General features: G+C 41.7%; 1 protein-coding gene across 3 annotated transcripts in view; it reads right to left on the bottom strand.

Moving 5' to 3' along the window:
• LOC140076600 (gamma-aminobutyric acid receptor subunit beta-4) overlaps positions 1–19,866 on the bottom strand; it is a 298,936-nt gene that overhangs the window by 105,160 nt on the left and 173,910 nt on the right. For all 3 annotated transcript variants that reach the window (XM_072123197.1, XM_072123198.1, XM_072123199.1), the window contains one exon: positions 19,248–19,468. In XM_072123197.1, coding sequence (XP_071979298.1) covers positions 19,248–19,468 — 221 coding nt within the window. The remainder of the gene's footprint in view (positions 1–19,247; positions 19,469–19,866) is intronic.

The raw sequence follows: 19,866 nt of genomic DNA, 5'->3' as shown, positions 1-19,866 counted from the left end.
TATCATGAGAATCTATTCCTCTCTTAATACATCCTATAATTTTTAATTCGAAGAAGACCCATGGCTCTGATCACTAAAATTGAGTTTACTTTCCACCAATTTCCCATCAGTTTTACCAAGAATTTTATAATTTAACACCTAATTATAAATTTAATTTCCTCGACCCAAGTGCATAACCTTTAAACCATTAAACCTCTTCTGCCAATTGTTATACTATACTCCATTATGATTACTTTACAGAGCTTAGTATCATCTGCAAATATAAAAATTTTACTTTGTAAATCTTCTAAGAGGTCATTAATAAATATATTACGAAAGATGTGGCCCCAATACTGACCCCTGTGGCACCCCACTGGTAACGTCAACCCAATCAGACAATGTGCCAGTAAAGACAACCCTTTGTTTTCTATCACTAAACCATGTGCTTACCCAAATCCATACGTTTTCCCCTAGTCCCAGCTATCTAATTTTATAAATGATCAAATAATAAAAGAAATAATGGTCTATCTATCAGGGCTCGGGGATTTGTCTATTTAAGTGGTGTAGAGATGGCGTCATACCTCTTCCTGTGCTAAGCAGCTGACATTCAATGTAGGATTTACATAATTTCTCATTATGTTTTTCCCATGGTACTTTCCTGGGTAAAGACAGTTGAGAAGAAGACATTCAATAGATTGGCCATTTCCACCATGAACACCAAGTTATTCCTCAGAGGGCCCACACTCTCGGTTTTTATTTTTTTACTATTCATATATTTGTAAAATCGTTTGGGATTATTTTTACTTTCCTTGCCAATTTTTCTTTCAGTTTCTATTTTTGATGCCTTTATCTGATTTTTACAGGATTTATTTTTCTCCTTATAGTCCTGTAACGCCTTATGGCTACCTTTGTGTTTTAGTAACCTAAATGTCTTATCATTCTTTTTTATTGCTCGCATTACAGTACCAGTTAGCCAGAAAGTTTTTTTTCCTATTTGTGTTGTGCTTATTTCCATATGGTATATGTCATTCACAGGAACTTTTTAGAATGTTTTTAAAAACATCCCATTTATTTTTGGTGCTTTTATTTTTAAGAACATTGTGCCAGTTTATACTCATAAGGTGATCCCTTTGCTGTTGAAAATTAGAAGGTCAAAAGTTCAGAGTTCCCCTTGCCCCTCTTCTAAATGTCACATTGAAGAATAATTCAAAGTGAATGATTTTGTGGTCACTGTTACTTAGGTGACCCTAAACCTGTAATTCTGGTGTTTATTTAATGTTAGCTTCATTGAAAGAAAAAGTGCTTTTCTTTCAAATATAAGGAAATTTCTAAGTGACCCCAAACTTTTCAGCAATAGTGTATAAACATATCTATTTATATGTTGGAGAAATCATATCTACAAAAAGATACAGAAGCTATGTTTTACGAGTGGTAGATATTTGTAAAGACCTCACATGTTTCTTTTTATTTATGTCTCTTTTTATTTAGATACCAGTCGTGATTAGTAGATCTGTTGAAATTTTAAAATACTGTTCCCAACCAGTAACACTTGCGATTGGTGTTGGCAGTGTCATTTAAACTATTGCTGCAGCACATACGTCGCCGCTAACTTGACGACATCGGGGAGTGGGCACGCGACCACAGCAATTTAAATTCAAAGAGTTAAACACATGAGGAAATTGAGACGAACTTTGCAGTTCAGGTAGGCTCAACACTGGATACCAGTCTGAAAAAGCTATATACTTACTGACACTAATGATGCAAAAAAGTTTATAATCTCTCAAGTCTGTGTATCGTAGTTGGGGTCTCATAGCAAAAGAGGAGATGGGGTAATACCTGGTGTACAATAAAAATCAACTAAACTAAATACAAACAGCAGGGTAAAGGCTATTCATTGGTCAGCGAACTAAACAGTCATTACCATGGTCTCCTGCATAAAGGGGAACCAACATGGCAATGGCATTGTCTTGGTCGGTGGTGGAGGACTCACTGAACGACCACAATCGATGACGTGAACAGACACCTGAGAGCGTAGTCTAAGTGGCACCTGCAAAGCGGGTTGGACTTTCTGTGGTGGGATACCACCAGGTTGCTCCACAAACAAAACTTGCTCTTGGTGGTGGCCAAAGCGAGGTACAGAATCGTCAGGCAGAATCAGAGTCGTGGTCAGGCAGAAGCTCAGGACAGGTGGCACAGGATCAGAGTCGGGGACATAGCAGAAGGTCAAGACAGGCAGCAGGAATGGAAACAGCGGAAAATCACAAGAATCACAGTGTACAGCTTTCTGTTAGGATATGAGGCACAAAGATCCGGCAGGGGGACAGGAAGTGGCCAGTGTGAATCAGCAGCGCCCTGGCTTTTTAAATCTCACAGAGCCGGCGCGTGCACGCCCTAGGAGGCAAGGCTGCACGCCGGACCACGGAAGCCAACGCTGGAGCGAGGAGAGATGAGAGAGCCTGCGGATGATCTGGTGGGGCACACAGAAGCACACGGGTGCACCTGAGACCCGTGACATGGGTCGCAGGAGCACCCGTAACAGTACCTCCCCCCTTCAGCCTCCCCCTCTTCCTGGCCTGAAGAAACCCCTGAAGAACACCACGGTCCAGGATGTTGTCTTCAGGCTCCCAAGATCGCTCCTCTGGCCAAGGACCAAGTTTGTAGCTGGGAATCTTCAGCCAGACATACCTGGAGGACAGCCACACTTTATCACCCAGAGAGAAGACCTGAGGGAGCCTGCGTTTTATGTCTGCCTTGGTTTTGGTTTCAGCGGATTCTCCCGAAGAAGAGAATGAGGAGTCTGCTCCCAGATGGACTTAAGATCTTGGACCAAGTCATCCATGGCAGGAACATCAGAAGGCATGGAGAGAGGGAGAGGTGGGAGTGGATGCCATCCATAAACAATGAAGAAGGGAACGGAACCAGCAGATTTAGAGTCCAGAGAATTATAGGCAAATTCCACCCAAGGTAACAGAGTGGACCAATCATCCTGTCGGGTGGAAACAAAATGCCATAGATAGCAGCCCAGAGTCTGATTAACTCTCAACTTTCCCATTAGACTGCGGGTGATAGGCAGAAGTCCAGCTTTACTCGAATTTGGCTGCACAAGGAACGCCAAAATCGGGAAAAAAACTTGATCCCCCGGTCCGAGACAATGTGCAGAGGGAGTCCATGAAGCCGGAAGACGTGGAGGAAGAACAAGCTGGAAAGAAGAGATGACTGTAGGCAGCAGCGCCACCTGGTGACGGCGGAGGAACTACCTTAATGAATCCCGGCCGGACCCGAATCCAGCGCAGAGCACGCACCACTGGATCGCGAATGGACCGGGTAAGTAAATATGCCTCATTGTTTCTTAAAATTTGCAGGTTGAGGCTTCTGTCCTTATCTGCACTTATAATGCTGAGTATTTACTCAGCCTGTAAATACACAAGTGAGTCTCTGCAGTGACCCATCAATGAACCAGCCTTAAACAAGTCAAATAAAAGCCAAACAAAAGCCCCTCCGACATGTTTTGCCAGAAAACCAGATTCATCAGGGGATAGGTTTATAGGCGGAGACAGTAGCAGACCTGCTGGCTTGATGACTTATTTCAGCACAGGAAGTGCAGGAAGTCTTGTACATCCTTGACCAGACCTGGCCACCAATAGAAACAAGAGATGACAGCAGATCTCTGCACCCAAGGTTGCCCAGCCACACAAAAGCAATATCCTCAAGTTAGTATCCTCCTCTGGAGAGCAGGTCAGTCATTGGTAATTTGCTGTATATCCACGGGGGCGAAAAACCATAAGCTGTTCAAGATGAACAATATGTGGAGGAGTCAGTTTGTCCCCAATCACATTGGGGACACAAGAGAGAGCATCGGCTTTGACATTCTTCTCTGCTGGATGAAAATGGATGAGGAAATTAAAGTGAGAGAAGAAAAGGAACCAACGAGCCTGTCGTGGATTGAGATGCTGAGCAGTCTGGAGATAAAGGAGATTCTTGTAGTCAGTATATATACAGACCGGATGTCTTCCTTCCAAAGCAAGCTTTATGGCCAGAAGTTCCAGATCACCTATGGAGAAGTTCTGCGGCCGAGATTTTCAAGAAGAAGCTGCACGTGAGAGTTTGGCCTTTGGACCTATTCCGGTTGAGAACTGCACCAGCTCCTACTGAGGAGGCGTCGACCTCTAGCAGGAATGGTTTCTCCATATCAGGCCCTGTATTCAAACAGCATGAAGAGATACTCTAAATGCCCATCACGAGTATTGAAGGCAGTTTTCTATTCATCACCTTCACTGATACGGATGAGATTTTATATTTTTTAAACTTTTTTTTATTTTTACTATTTTTCAGACTCCCTACTTGAACCCTAGGTTGATTGCTTGATCCTATCATATACTGCCATACTACAGTAGTAGGTCATAGGCTGTCATAGAAACCGATCGCCTCTAATGATGTCACAGGGAGCGATGATCCTCGCCTAGATGGGTACTGCCATTTTTTTTAAGTTGCCGGCAAAGCTACCACAGATCACGGGTGTTAACGGTAAATAAACAGCAATATGCAGCATAGACTTACCGGCTATGGAGAGGGCTCAGCCTGTGAGCTCTCTCCATGCACCCGGTGTGTGACGTACTATTACGTCACATGTCGGTAAGAGGTTAAGTCCACGATAGTCTATGCATGGATAGAGAGAACCATCCTTCTTAGCCATGAAGAAGAACCCAGCAATGGCAGGGGAATATAAGCCCTTCTGCAGATTCTCCTACACATAGGCTGACATAGCCGCAGTTTCGGGCGCAGAAAGTGGGTTCACCTGACCCGAGGAGGAGACATGCCGGCAACAGTTCTACCTGAATCCAGGAAGGCAGAAGTTTGAAACTGGCTACCCAACCAAAAGGACAGGTATGTTTAGGTGTGGAAAAGCTTTGCTCTCACCGAGGGACACTTTTACCAGAAACCCTAGGTGCCTGCATTTCCTGAACGCTGAGAATGGAATAGACAAGTCCAGAGAAAGTCTTGCACAAAAGAGACACAGATCTCCTGTCCACGGAGAGAGCTCATGGGGTGTCAGACAAGCGGTATACATATCCTTTGGAAGACAGGGGCCAAACAGGGCAGACGGCAGATCTTGGTTTGTGCTTGTTTAAAACACTGCTCCTCCAGATGCTCTGAGAAATGTATGTCAATTTGGGTGATGAGGTCCTCTGTGAAGACGGCAGGTCATGCGAAGACAGAGCGTTTTTGACTAGACTATGAGGCACAAAGATCCAGCAGGGGGCACAGGAAGAGGCATCAGGGCAGCAGCCGGCCAGCGGTTATCAGCGGCGTGCTGGCCCTTTAACTTTCACAAAGCCGGTGTGTACACGCCCTAGGACAGTGATGGCGAACCCTTTAGATACAGAGTGCCCAAACTACAATCGAAACCCACTTTCATGTCGCAAAGTGCCAACATGACAATTTAAGCAGTAACCTATTGATCTCTGCTGTACCACAAGTTTCAATCATATTGGCGTCCTGAGGACACCATACAATAGAAATCAGGAAACATTCGGATTGTAGCCTTCCTCCAGGGTGCCCTGAAGAGGAAGAAACAGGGGACCCAAAGCAGAAGCTCCAATGATAATCCATCTCTGTCCACACCTTCTGGCTCCTCCTGTAGTCCTGACAGCCAAGTAGGTGTCACTTTAAAATAGCACTGAGCGTGGTGGGCCGTGGGCTGTCTTGGATTGCAAGAGGAAGCCTTGAGTCCTATCTGGTAAATTCTTTGCTGGGTGCCCACAGAAATGGCTTTGAGGGCCACCTCTGGCACCCATGCCATAGGTTCGCCATCACTGCCCTAGGAGGTGGGGACGCAAATGCTGGACCATTCATGCTGGAGTGAAGAGTGAAGAGCATGTAACTGGCCTGGTGGGGCATCCAGAGGCACATAGGTGTGCCTGCGACCCGAGACATGGGTCGAATGAACACCCGTGGCAGGCATAAAGCCTCAATTCTTTCCTATTCCTAAAACTCCTATATCAGCATCAATAATATCTTGAATGTAAAATTGCTACAGTCCAGAAATAGTGTGCACTAATATGCAGATCGTTAAAGTGTTGTTGTCGATGAATAGTGCACACTAATACGCAGTTCATAAAAGTTCTTTTGTCCGTGAAAAGTGCTTTTGTCCGTGAATGGTGTGCACTAATGGGTAGATTATAAAAGTGCTTTTGTCCATGAATAGCGCACATTAATACCTTGATTCCTTTAATTGTAAAGGTGCTGTGTAAAGGTCAGTGAATAGTGCACACAAATACATTTATTCCTGCATTAAAAATGTGCGGTTGTCAGTGAAGAGCACAGAAATCATACATAGATTGTAAAAGTTCTGTTATTACCGTGAATACTGCGTAATAATATGGCACTTAGTACAAGGAGGCAGAATGTGACTTACATGGTGGAGAATTATCTGTCCATGCATCTCCTGGTACTGAAGGATGGGAAAATTTGACACATGGCCAGATCTTACCCTCTACGCCTTGCATATGCTGTCCTGCCTGTGGCTAGTATGCTGTCAGACTATGGGGGTCATTTACTAAGGGCCCGATTCGCGTTTTCCCGACGTGTTACCAGAATATTTCCGATTTGCGCAGACTTTCCCTGTATTGCCCCGGGATTTTGGCGCACGCGATCAGATTTTGTCGCATCGGCGCTGGCATGCACGCGACGGAAATCGGGGGCGTGGCCAAGCGAAAACCCGACGGATTCGGAAAAAACGGCGCATTTAAAACAAAAAAAGTGTCGCTTGGGACGCGCTTACCTTCACTTGGTCCGGCCCGGTGAATTCTAGTGCGGAACGATGCTTTTCAGTGCAGCAGCGCCACCTGGTGGACGGCGGAGGAACTACCTTAGTGAATCCCGGCCGGACCCGAATCCACCGCAACGTGGTTTTGCCAGTGTCTGAATAAGTTATACATTCCCAGAATGTCAACTTCAAATTTTTAAATTCTGAATTCCAGGAGCATCAACATCAATTTCGTATTCCCAGAACTTGAACTTCAAGTCCCGAATTTTGAATCCAATTTTAACCAACCTGCTCATCTCTACTCATAACCTTTTATCACTGCAATACTGTACTAATGGAAACTAATAAGTGTGTGTGGATGTGGTGCAATTTATTTCGTGTAAATGTGGTGCAAATTGGTCTTTTTCCAGTTCCACTGCTTCCATGTTGAGAAAAATGTTAGCCAGTTGAAGAAATACCTGTTGCTTTTGTAAGGTCAAAAAACTGTCTTGAGATTGTGATACCTTTTAGTGGCTAACTGAAATAGAAGATGTTACAAGCAAGCTTTCTAGGCTGCTATCTTCAGGCATGATTTCTGATGAAGGGCCATAGCAGCCTTTCACAGACATGCAGAGCTAACACATAAAAAAATATTATGTATGTATTGTATCATTTTTGCTTTGAACAATAGCCTATTGCAGACTAGTTACCTATTTTTACTGTACACAAGTCCCTGCTATGTCCTGGATTCATACTTTCCCGTTTTGGTACAGATTTATGATGGAATTAGTTTGTTATTCTACCAGTGTGAATTACAAAAGATTTAGCTGACCTACCTGTAAGGATTTTAAAGGGTTCTATCCCTTCATCTGTGTGGATTACAAAGGGATTTTTCTGCTTTAGCTGTGTGGATTACATCAACCCTAGCACAGATGTTGTAGCAAGATGTTCTGAGGACATACTAGTTTCTTTTCCTGTATGGATTACAATATAGTTAGTTTGTTAGCAACCTTGCTTTTGTGTATTGTGGGTTATTTAACTGCCATGTCTTTGTGGATTACAAATGGTTTTATATATCCGCTACACTCATGTATCTTTTACATCCTTGATGACATCCATTCTACAAGAAGGCAGATTAAGTAGACATGTAGCGTATTGGTGCATCGTCAGGACACGTGTCACAACTCATGGGTTTTCAAATGTTACTACTGTATGTGTTTGGCTACTTTGAAAGCATTTACCTTCATTGTTATAAGTGTAAGCAGCTGTGAAAATGTTTACACAGCTGCTTACACCATCGGAATGTTGGTGCACTCTGGCGTGGCAGCGCCAGATTCAGGAAGAATGTGCTCCACAATTCCTGAAATTGGTACTTTGGGGGACATCTATCATAGGCCGCCGCTAAGTGTGTATGATGCTGCCCCTATCCACCATTGCTCGCCGGATCTATCCTGATAAATTTAGCCACCCAGACGGTTTCTAGGCTGTGGGCCTCTTCCATCCATGGACCCTTTTCCCTCAAGTATAAGCCGAAGGGGGTTTTTTAAGCAAAAAAATGTGCTGAAAATGTCGTCTTATACTCAAGCATATATGGTAGCTTGAACTAATTATAAAAATGTTGGACATCCGTCAATAACTGGCTGTAAATTTCTGTCAGGAAATGGACAGTCTTCAACTTAGTCAAACCTCTATATGTGTTGATGAGAAAGCACACACTCATTTATAAGTTTGATGCTACATGGAAGAGGGTTATTAGGGCCAGTCAGGTAAACTTTGAAATTTATCTGTTAAAAATACACAAGACAAATCAGTGTACTGGTAGATGGGGGTCTGATTCCTGGAGGACACCAGTTTCTTTAGAACAGTGACAATACTTTAATTTCTTACATTTTCAGCTTGTGAAGGCCAAAAAGTCTGCATATTTATTTAATATAACACTGAAATATTATTTGTTTGATACAAATGAAAATAAAAGGTTAACTTTTTGAACAAGATATTATATTTGTGTGCAAGGTGGAAAGTGGATAGTTGACATTTTGGGACTGTAGCACTGCCATAACAAGTGATTATGAATATATTGCTGCAATCAAAAAAAGAAGGGATAAAATCACAGTTTCATAAATCCCAAATGACACATAATCTTATTTACCGTATATACTCGTGTATAAGCAGAGTTTTTCAGCACAAAAAATGTGCTGAAAAACGTCCCCTCGGCTTATACACGAGTCACAAGTTAAAATACAACACTTAAAAAATACTTAAAAAATAATAAACTTATATACTCACCCTCCGGTGGCCCCGATCTGCAGCGCTGCTCCCACGATGTCCGTGCGGGTCCTCTTCTGGCTTCCGCGCCTGTCTTCTGTCCTCTGTACATCGCGCCGGGGCGCCACCATTGCTCTCTCCCGGGCGATGTACAGAAGATGGCGCGGAAGCCAGAAGAGGATCCGCGCAGACATCGGGGGAGCAGCGCTGCAGATCGGGGCCACCGGAGGGTGAGTATATAAGTTTATTATTTTTTTAAGGCTGGGCAGGCTGGCAGTATACTACTGGGGGCAGGCTGGGCAGCGCTGTATACTACTGGGGGCAAGCTGGGAAGTGCTGTATACTACTGGGGGCAGGCTGGGCTGTGCTGTATGCTACTGGGGGCAAGCTGGGCAGTGCTGTATACTATCGGGGGCAAGCTGGGAAGTGCTGTATACTACTGGGGGCAGGCTGGGCAGCGCTGTATACTACTGGGGGCAAGCTGGGAAGTGCTGTATACTACTGGGGGCAGGCTGGGCTGTGCTGTATACTACTGGGGGCAAGCTGGGCAGTGCTGTATACTATCGGGGGCAAGCTGGGAAGTGCTGTATACTACTGGGGGCAGGCTGGGCAGTGCTGTATATGACTGGGGGCAGGCTGGGCAGTGCTGTATACGACTGGGGGCAGGCTGGGCAGTGCTGTATACTATTGGGGGCAGGCTGTATACTACTGGGGGCAGGCTGGGGTGGCTGTATACTACTGGGGGCAGGCTGGGATGGCTGTATACTACTGGGGGCAGGCTGTATACTATAGGGGGCTGGCTGGCTATATCTTGGGGGGGGGGGGTCTGTGACCAATCCATTTCCCACCCTCGGCTTATACTCGAGTCAATAGGTTTTCCCAGTTTTTGGTGGTAAAATTAGGGGTCTCGGCTTATACTCGGGTCGGCTTATACTCGAGTATATACTGTACTTATATTCTTTCTAAATCGATTATGTTATTTGATAGGATGCAGGACATAGAAAAGAATATATTCCAGCCATTGTTTATTCAAAGCTATCAGATTTTTTTGTGTGATACGACCGCAGACCAGGCCATGTTAGGATCCAGCCTTTTTTGTTTTGCTCATTTATTTCTCTTTACAATATGAATGATCAGTTTCATTCCAAGTGGATGTGGTTTCTATGGAAACAAGGAGAAAGAGGATCACGGAGGAAGAACATACAAATGGAAGGCGGGGGGAGTAATGCAGGAGGTTGGGGTGAGAGAGTAAAGGATAAGCTGTGAAACAGAGGAGCTGAGAAAAAAGGACAAATAGAAAATTTGACAGAGAAAGAAGATAAGTCTGTACACCTCTGTGATGCTCTTGCCTCTAACATTTATTGTACCTGTTGTAAATATATTTCTACGCTTCTTAGGGTGGTGTGCGCTGCTAAAAATAGTTGTTTACATGAGCAGAAACAATGTTTAATATGTCCTTTTGTATATGCAACACAGACAGAGACTTTGAGCCATTAACTACATGCAGTAGCAAGATTGCAAACTCATTTAGGCCCTAGATATAGAGAGCCCAATGGTCCCTCTGCCACCTGATAGGGATAAAGAGATCCCACGGCCCATAGCAGTTATATATTTAAGACTAGCCCAATGTATAAACATCAGGTTGCTGCAGCATGTGTATGCTGAAACTTCGAATGTATTGTGTAATTTCTATCACCCAAACTAGCAATGTAGTTTTACTTAAAATTTTTCAGAAAACACTGGGGAAATTTAATATGCCTTGTCCACCATTGTTAGCAATTCCAACGATTTTGCTGGTTTTCTGCCCCTATGGTTATACGCTGACAGTATGACAAATTTAACATATTGTTTATAGTAATAGAAAATTCAGGTAGAAAATCTGGATGTGATGTGAGCACCTAAAACATGTGATCCATATTATGTTTTTTAATACATGTCTAAAAATTCATGTAGCTAAACATTTAATGGAAAAAAGTGATTGCTAAGCTATGATGTGTATTTAAGAGGTGACACGCCAAGATCTTTTTACTGACACACAGGATCAGGGAGGGCGCCGGGCGTGCTTCATTAACGGAGGAAACACAAACAGCATTCCCACTATGGTATCAGCAGGAGAATACACATCCCTCTCCCACCTCACTCCCCTGCACCAACCAGCAATAATCTCTTCTCTATACAAAAGTTTAGAGACTTCCAAATTTGCTATTTTTCCTAAATTTGTTAATTTCATTATGTCCCCTTTTAATTTTAGCGTAACCTTTGGCCAATATACATCGGTTAACCAACTTTTTCCACATCATAACTGTTAGCACATTTCTTGATGTCCATTCCTTATTATACAAAATATGCCTGAAAAAATTAAAAATCCCCACCCCTGTTCCAAATCCTTTTCTTCCACCATTCCCAAAATACAGGTTTTAAAGGAATATAATTCTACTATATTTATAAATGTTTTTATTTACTCTTTCACAAAAATCTTTCCCAATCTTGGAACAATACCATATAATTTGCTTTTTCCAACCCACATCTATTACATATAACCACAATGGTGGTAAACTTAGACAACTATTTAGGTGAGTAATAAACTCTGAATGAATAATTGAGCTAATCGATGGGCCAGCTTTTTTAGAGCCTAAAATCTACATTCTTTAACACTTTATCCAATAGATGTTTATCCACCACCCCTATCTCTTCTAAACATTCATAATTCTTATTTTGTTTTCATGACCCTCTTTTTCATTCCAATACCTTGGGGTCACACTTTAGAGACATTATGAGGTCCACTTATAGCGTTCCACCAATAAACCAACTGCAAATAATATAAATAGCAGGTATCTACAATTCTAAATTCTCCTTGTATTTCCTGAAAGGAATTATGTGCTCCATTATTGAATAATTGAATTGAATAGGGGCATTCCAGGAATCAACATAATTTATATACAAATGACTATTTAAAATAAAAGCTAATATATAGTTCCAGCTTCCTCCAGGACACCACAGACCTACTGAAAACATTTTCTTCCATAGATCCTCTCTCCAGGGGCAGTATCCTGGCTACCCTGGATGTGGAATCCCTATATTCTAACATCCCACACAAAGATGGACTAAAAGCTTGCAAAATTTATCTTAACGCTCATGGGATTGCCTCAAACCCAACAATACAGCTGACCAAATTTATCCTGAAACACAATTATTTTTGCTTTGGGGTGCAAATCTACCTACATAAGACTGGAACTGCCATGGGAAGATGATATGCCAACGTCTTCATGACCAAACTAGAAAATGACTTCATGGAATCCTGCCACATCAAACCCTTGGCCTACCATAGGTTTATTGATGATATTTGATCATCTGGACAGGTTCAGAACAATAGCTAATTGCTAGAGATGAGCGAGTATACTCTTCCGAGTATACTGCTCAGTCGAGTATTAGCATACTTGGACCGGCTCATTGCTCGGACGAGCATCTCGCCGCCTCGAGATTGAGCATTAAATTAATAAAAGACAGTGAAGAACAGTGTTTTCAGTGAAGAATAACACATTACACATGTTTACAGATGTTTTCCTTGTAAGAACACATTGAAATAACACTATTCTTCACTTTGCAGGTGTCCGCTCGTGTCTTCCGCTAAGTTAGGAGATGAGCACAAACATCTGGAATGTGAAGAATAGTGTTCTTTCAATGTGTTCTACACTTAAATGGTCCTGTGTTCACTGTTTGCACTGTTTTTACTCTATTCTTCACATTGCAGATGTGCGCGCACATCTCCGAACTCCGGAAGATACGCGCGAACACCTGCAATGTGAAGAATAGAATTAAAACAGTAAAAACAGTCAACACAGGACCATTTAACTGCAGAACACATTGAAAGAACACTATTCTTCACATTCCAGATGTTCGTGCACATCTCCTAACTTAGCGGAAGACACGCGCGAACACCTGCAATGTGAAGAATAGTGTTATTTCAATATGTTCTTACAAGGAAAACATCTGTAAACATGTGTAATGTGTTATTCTGCACTGTTCTTTTAATGTTTTATTTCAGTGAAAAAATGCTTGGGTCTCCCATTGACTAATGGGGTTCGTTATTCGATACGAGCACTCGAGCATTGGGAAAAGTTTGTATCGAATAACGAGCACCCAAGCATTTTAGTGCTCGCTCATCTCTACTAATTACATTTCAAGAAAATTTCAACAAATTCCATCCCACAATAAATTTGAAATTAAACTTTTCACACAGTGAAATAAACTTTTTGGACACAACCATAAAAATCCCAAATAACTGCATCCAGGCCAGACGTCCATATTTCAGAAACTAATTGACCGGCCATCATACCTGAGATGGGACAGCTTTCACCCTAAACATATTAAAAACATCCATCATTTACAGCCAGGCCAACAGACAGAGACACTCATCTAAACAATCTTAGGAAGACATTCCTAAATCAGGGATAGCATCATATACTGATTGACAATCAAATCAGTTGAGCCACTAGGATACCCAGGAGCCATCTTCTCCAGTACAAAGAAAAAGTGAACAACAATCATGTACCACTGGTTGTAACTTACAAGCCACATTTGGAAACACTAAGAACAACCTCAAGAAAACTCTACCACATACTCCACAAAGATGACTACCTAAAGACAATGTTCCCAGATCCTCCATTACTTTGCTATAGGCAACCCCCAAACCTGAGGAATATTGTGATTAGGAGGTCCCTACCATCTAACATACAAAAAGGAACTTTCTCCTGCAATGTAAGGAGCTGCAAAACCTGCTCTCTGATTTTGAACATAGACAAGATACAGATCCCCAACACACAGCAGGAGTATAACATCCCAGAGAAATTTTCATGTTCCACTTGTGAAGTATTGTTATGTGTTTAATGAAAATCATTTTATTGTTATATGCTTGCTAAATGCTGAAACTAAGAGGAGACTCAACTGTGGTTGAAGACTGATAACAATGTGATAACAAACTACTGTGCTAATGTAAGGCTCCTTGGGCTGATTTACGATACTACCAATTCCAGGGATAGAGACATCTTTTGTTTCTGCGATTATTTACTAACCAATGAACTATGGACATTACTTTTTTATCTAGAACTAACCAAGCCCAGGTCCTGCCCCACTGAAAGTTTCTGTATAATCCTTTGTGACACAAATAAAGCATCTCACATCTGCCTAGCTCTGCATAGCATCACTTCTCCACGGAGATTGAGATATTATACCATACTTTGTCTTGGTGTGATTTCTTTGTGAATTTTATTAGTTATTAGAGAGCCTGAGGTTGTGTAAACAGGGGCAAAACTTGACAGCTGATGCAGAAACCCGGGTACTTGGTGGCCATTTGGTGTAGTGGCCTCTGTGCTACAGATTGTGAAGGTGTCACCCCAGCACACCAAAGATATTTTGTACCCTTCCCAGAGACAAAGACCAAGAATTGACTATGCTTGACTGTGGAGTATATGAGTATATTTTGGAGCACACTGATTTATTTTCAGGCTGGCCAAAAGCCAGAACAAAAACCCCTCTCAAAAATGGTCTACACGTATGAGTGATCAGAAGTTCTCAAGAGAAGTTAGGATTTAGGGATAGATTAGGTAGTTCACATCCCACCCCATCTACAAAGTAGCAGGAAGGTTGAGAGTTTGATTGGGACTCTGAAACTAAAGATCCAAAAAACAATGGTGGAGACCGGTAAACAATGGACCGAGGGTCTACCATTAGCCATTAGCCCTTCTAGTAAATTATAGGCCAGTTAAAAAGACAGGATTGAGTCCCTATGAGATTTAGTTTGGTTCCTAGATTAGGATGTTTTTATTCACAGTTGCTCCAAATGGAGTATGGGAGACTTACAGACTATATGATAACCTTACACACGCACTGTACTAAAGTATGTTTTTGAGTTTTCTCTTTCATTAGCTTCAACCTGGAGATCAGTTGTTGATAAAGAGCCATGTGAGGAAGAGATATGACCCTGGAGTTGATGATGCCTTCCATGTTCTGCGGACAACAAGTACTTCAGTAAAGCTAGAACGAAGTCCTAATTGGATTCACTAAAGTCAAGTTTTTTTTTTACTTTTATGCCTCATTAAAGTTTTGAGGGAAACAAACTCGAGTATTGACAACCCATGGGACTCAAATTTTGGTGGCTAAATGATTGGCATTAATTTCTTTTGTGTGTCCTTATTAGCCCTTCTAATATTCTGTTTTCCATTACATATTGGTCATATGTTGTTTGAAGAGGTTAATTTGTAAGTCGTTATGCCTGTTGGAGAAGGAAAACCAAGAGGAGAGGCCAGAAGTACACTGAACTCCAAAGGGCCCCTTCCCTCCTGAGGGCGAGTGCAACAGGCTTCACCAGTGGGGACATTGGATTCTGAATCCACTCACTTAAAACCCCAGTGGTTTATAAGGATATCTAGAAAGGGAAAGAATAGGAGTAGTCTATGCAGACAAGCCCAAGTACAAAGGGGGGTGGAGTGTAAGGCTCTGCCAGTCTCAAACTGGTGAAGAAATTGTGTCCCCTACCCATTACTGACTAACTCATAAGGGATTATCTAAGGTGTGAGGAAAAGATAAAATAAAAACACTTTAGGGGGGACTGTGCAGTATTGTAATGTGTTTAATGCAAATGCTTTTATTTTTATATGCTTGCTAAATGCTGAAAATAAGAGGACGCTCAACTGTGGTTGAAGACTTATAACAGTGTGATAACATCCTTGGGCTGATTAACGATACTACCAATTCCAGGGAAAGAGACATATTTTGTTTCTTGCGATGCCAATGTGATAATTTACTAACCAATGAACTTTTTATCTTTGACAAACCAAGCCCACGTCCTGCCCCACTGAAGGTTTCTGTATAACCCTTTCTGACGAAATAAAGCATCTCACATCTGCCTAGCCCTGCATGGCATCACTTCTCCACAGAGATTGAGATATTATACCATACTTTGTCTTGGTGTGATTTCTTTGAGCTCACAGAATTATATCAGTCATTAGAGAACCTGAGGTTGTGTGAACAGGAGCAGAACTTGACACACTTCTAATGTGGTATACCTGATTGTGTGCACAAAAAGGGATTCATGGCCCACTACAACCTCTAACAGAAGTTATCTTGAGATAATGGTTTATCAGAGACTCCAGAGTTTTTAACTTAGAGACAATAAACCATCACACTGCCCAAGTCATCTAAGTCAGACCTGTTGTCTCAACTTTGTTATTGCTATTGTCCTTTTGTTTACATTTTGTTTGCGTGTCTTCTCTGTCCATGGTGTATAAGATCTGTGTCACTTTAGAAAGTCTGTCATACCATGCCTGATGAAGGGACCATAGCAGTCCCGAAAGTTTGCTTGTAATATCTTATATTTCAGCCATTAAAAGGTATTACAATCTAAAGAAGGTGACTTTATTTGACCTATCAAAAGCAACAGGAATTTTTTATGTAGTAAGTTGTTATTTAAAATTTTGCTTCCCTTAGCAAAAAATGCTGTGGACTTACACTATAATGAAGAATTAAAATGCTACTGGCCCTTTAATCAGTCCATTGATTTCCACCCCATGGAGCAGAAACAGAACTGAAAATGGCCGCTTGTCACATGTCTACATCACATGTCCTGCACCTGCCTGGGCAGGTCATGTGATCATCACTGTTTGTGATGTTTGACTGTAGTCAGTTGGCTGCAGTGTATCCAGTAGGGCCAGTGCTGTGGTGAGATGTCATCTCAGTTAGATAATGTGCAGTGATGGCAGTTACACATCGTTACTATGGTAACTGAGCAAGAAAGTCTTTTAGATCATCACAGGGAGCAGAGCATAAGGAGGAGGAGGAGTTACTGAGAACTAAAGCATCATGGGGCTTGTGGTTTCCAGTGGAAGCCATCTTGGTAATAACTCTGCATACTTTGGAGAGGCCATACATTTTGTAAATCATAAAATCAAACTATTTTAGCTCCCATTTGTGATTAATGACATTGAGTTTTGTTAAAGTCATTTATTTATATCATCATGGGTTTTGTATCAGACGTTCATATTCCCAGAATACCGTTTTAATCCTTTTCTCTATCCAAAGTCTTGCATTAATTTCTGGTACCTGCCATCTCCTATTACCCCATAATGGAGTGAACCAATTCATTCCTTTGATCCCTGATGTAAACTTTATTTCTTCCCATATACCTATCATGAATTTTAAAGTGGGCCTGTCACGTCTGCGCCTGCTGTCTCCTCTAACCGTGGTGGATTTATCATCTTTCTGCAGTGTGAACTAGGTCCTATGCTGTTTGACATGATGTCTGCCACTCCCCTCACTGAGTCTGTCTTGCAAGAGTTAACGCTGTGATCTGTAATTGATTGCTCATTCCACCTGTGGCAGGGCTGAGTTCCCTATAAGTCTCCTGTGTTGCTTTGACTCCTTGCTGGTCAAACTGCTATCTTGCTGTGTGTCTAGCTCTCTTGTATTTCTGCTTTCTGACTTCTGGTTTCTGAATTTTGCCTGTTTATTGACTAGTCTATTTGGATTGTGATTTGGTTGTTGTTATTCCCCGCTGTTGCCGACCCGGATTGTTTACCTCGCCTTATTGTGTTTGTCTGTTTTGTTACATGTTCACACCTTACCCAGGGAGGGAACGCCGCCCAGTTATTGGCCTCCGTTTAGGGGGGACCCAATAAGTAGGTAGGGACAGATTGGGGGTCTCAGTGTCAGGGCTCACTGTCCTTGTTTGTGTCCTGCCATTACAGGGCCATCCTCTCTCTTTTATGTATTTTTCCAAATACCTATTTCAAGAATATACAATGCATTGTAATCAAATTTATCCGTGGCCATCTTAAAATTTTCACTCTTTATCCCAAACAACGATGTACTTGGGATGCAACATAATAAGCTCACAAACCTCTTAAACCTAGGTTGTTTCCCTCACTATATCGGAGAAAATACTATTATCTCTATTATCTTAAATATTTTTAAAGGAAAAAGCACAGGGAAGGCACGCAGTCCAAATAACAATTTTGGAACCAACAACAACTAAATCAGGGCTCACTATTCCGATGCCCTGGGCAGCTCCTCTTCTGTCTTCATGTGCGTGGGTGCTGGTTCCAGGGCCATGAACCAAAAGTGGAGATGACAATGGAGTACTACCCGTACCCTTGCCTATTCTTTTAGTACCTGGTCTAGTCATCTTACTTTCTTTTTTTCCCTGCTGCCCTTCCTTCTCTTCCCCTCTCTATAACACCCCCCTACCCTTTAGAGGAAGTGCTACAAATGTCAAGACACAAACACAAGGTGAATATAGATATTTATAATTCTCCTTCTTTCTGAACCTTCAAATATTGATATGCCACTCAATTACCCACATAACAAAATAGGTTAATATTGCAGACATGTGCTCCTTACGAGCAGCCAGAAAAATCTCACCCTGCTGCCAGTGTACCCACCCTAGTTGTTGCACAATAATACTGGAGGAAGAGAACTTTTTGTTATTAGATCTACAAATATCACAAAATAACAGATTTTTCTAGAAGTGACACATGAAAGTAATACTTGATTTTTTTAATAATTTTTGACCCAAGTTCAAAAGGTAGATTAGTTACCTTAGCTATTAGATACATTAGATCTATGCGAACAATCTATAGAACAATAAGATCTGCTGATTATTATCTAACATTATTATGCGGTTTAGATTATTGAACATGACACTATTGAGGAGGGGAACCCTTCAAAATAATTTAAAAGATAACCCCAATAATGACAGCAAAGTGTTCCTTTTAACTACCTCAGATGTTAACAGGACCTGTTACACTAAATGTTGAAATAAACTCCCATTATCTCATCTCTTTTATTATAAATAAATATATATACACATACACTAGTGTATTTTGTGGGGGGAACCATATCCTGACATTAAAATGAGACTCAAGAATGGACAATAAGGTAGACATGACATGATGTGTGTCAAAGGAAGCCTACTGCCACGGATCTTCATATTAAGGTAGATCTGGTGGTAGATGCATCTAACGTATGTAAGGATAGCCCTTTTTAAGGCTAATCCTTTACTCCACACTATATTTTATAATATTTTATTGTGGTAATATGAAAAAAGGGGCTACTGGGCCATGGAGTAGCCGGAGCGGAGGCTACTGGCTACATGGCTACTTCAGCCCGCAGTTACGAGGAGCCGCTGCACACTTGTCCGCAAAGCCGGAGTTCTGAACTATAAATAAACCTGTATTATAAAAATTTTTGCTTGTTGAAAGCTCACCTTAGTCCATAGAGAACTGTGCCATCTGGGTGCAAACGAATCATCCGGTTCTTAACGGTTACACCATGCAGAAAAGACTTTTTATCATTCAGAAAGTAAGTATCTGGAAGCCAGAGCTGGTCAGCCACTCGGTTATCCAACGTGAGGTTGAGAGGGAGGGCAGTATAAGCCAAGCGCTTATCTCGCCAACTCTGCTGGAAATACATGGTGATGGTATAGTCCTTTAGGGTAAAAAAAATATATATATATTTAGGTCAGAGAGATAAAAATAGGAGCATTCTGTACATGAAGATACTACTACTATTTTTTTAATTGCAATGCATCTTCTAAGTGTTTGGTTCTGGATCTGGTTTGAATCAAGAGAAATCATACAACAGTGCATAAAATGTACAAAAAAAATGAAATATTGACATTGTTGAAATTGTTGTTATTTTAATAGGACCTATTAATTGTACTCTACCATATACAACATTCTAATACATAGAATTCTGAATAAGGAGTGTGCAAATATGTTTTTTTAACCCCTTCCCGACATTTGACGTACTATTACTGCATGGCGAGAGGTGCGTTCCCGCAAAATGCAGTAATAGTACGTCATGCTTCTGGTGCCGGCTCCAGA

This window comes from Engystomops pustulosus, chromosome 9 (genome assembly GCF_040894005.1).
Source record: "Engystomops pustulosus chromosome 9, aEngPut4.maternal, whole genome shotgun sequence".
In the NCBI taxonomy this organism is placed as follows: domain Eukaryota; kingdom Metazoa; phylum Chordata; class Amphibia; order Anura; family Leptodactylidae; genus Engystomops; species Engystomops pustulosus.
This window is presented reverse-complemented; position numbering and strand designations above follow the sequence as displayed.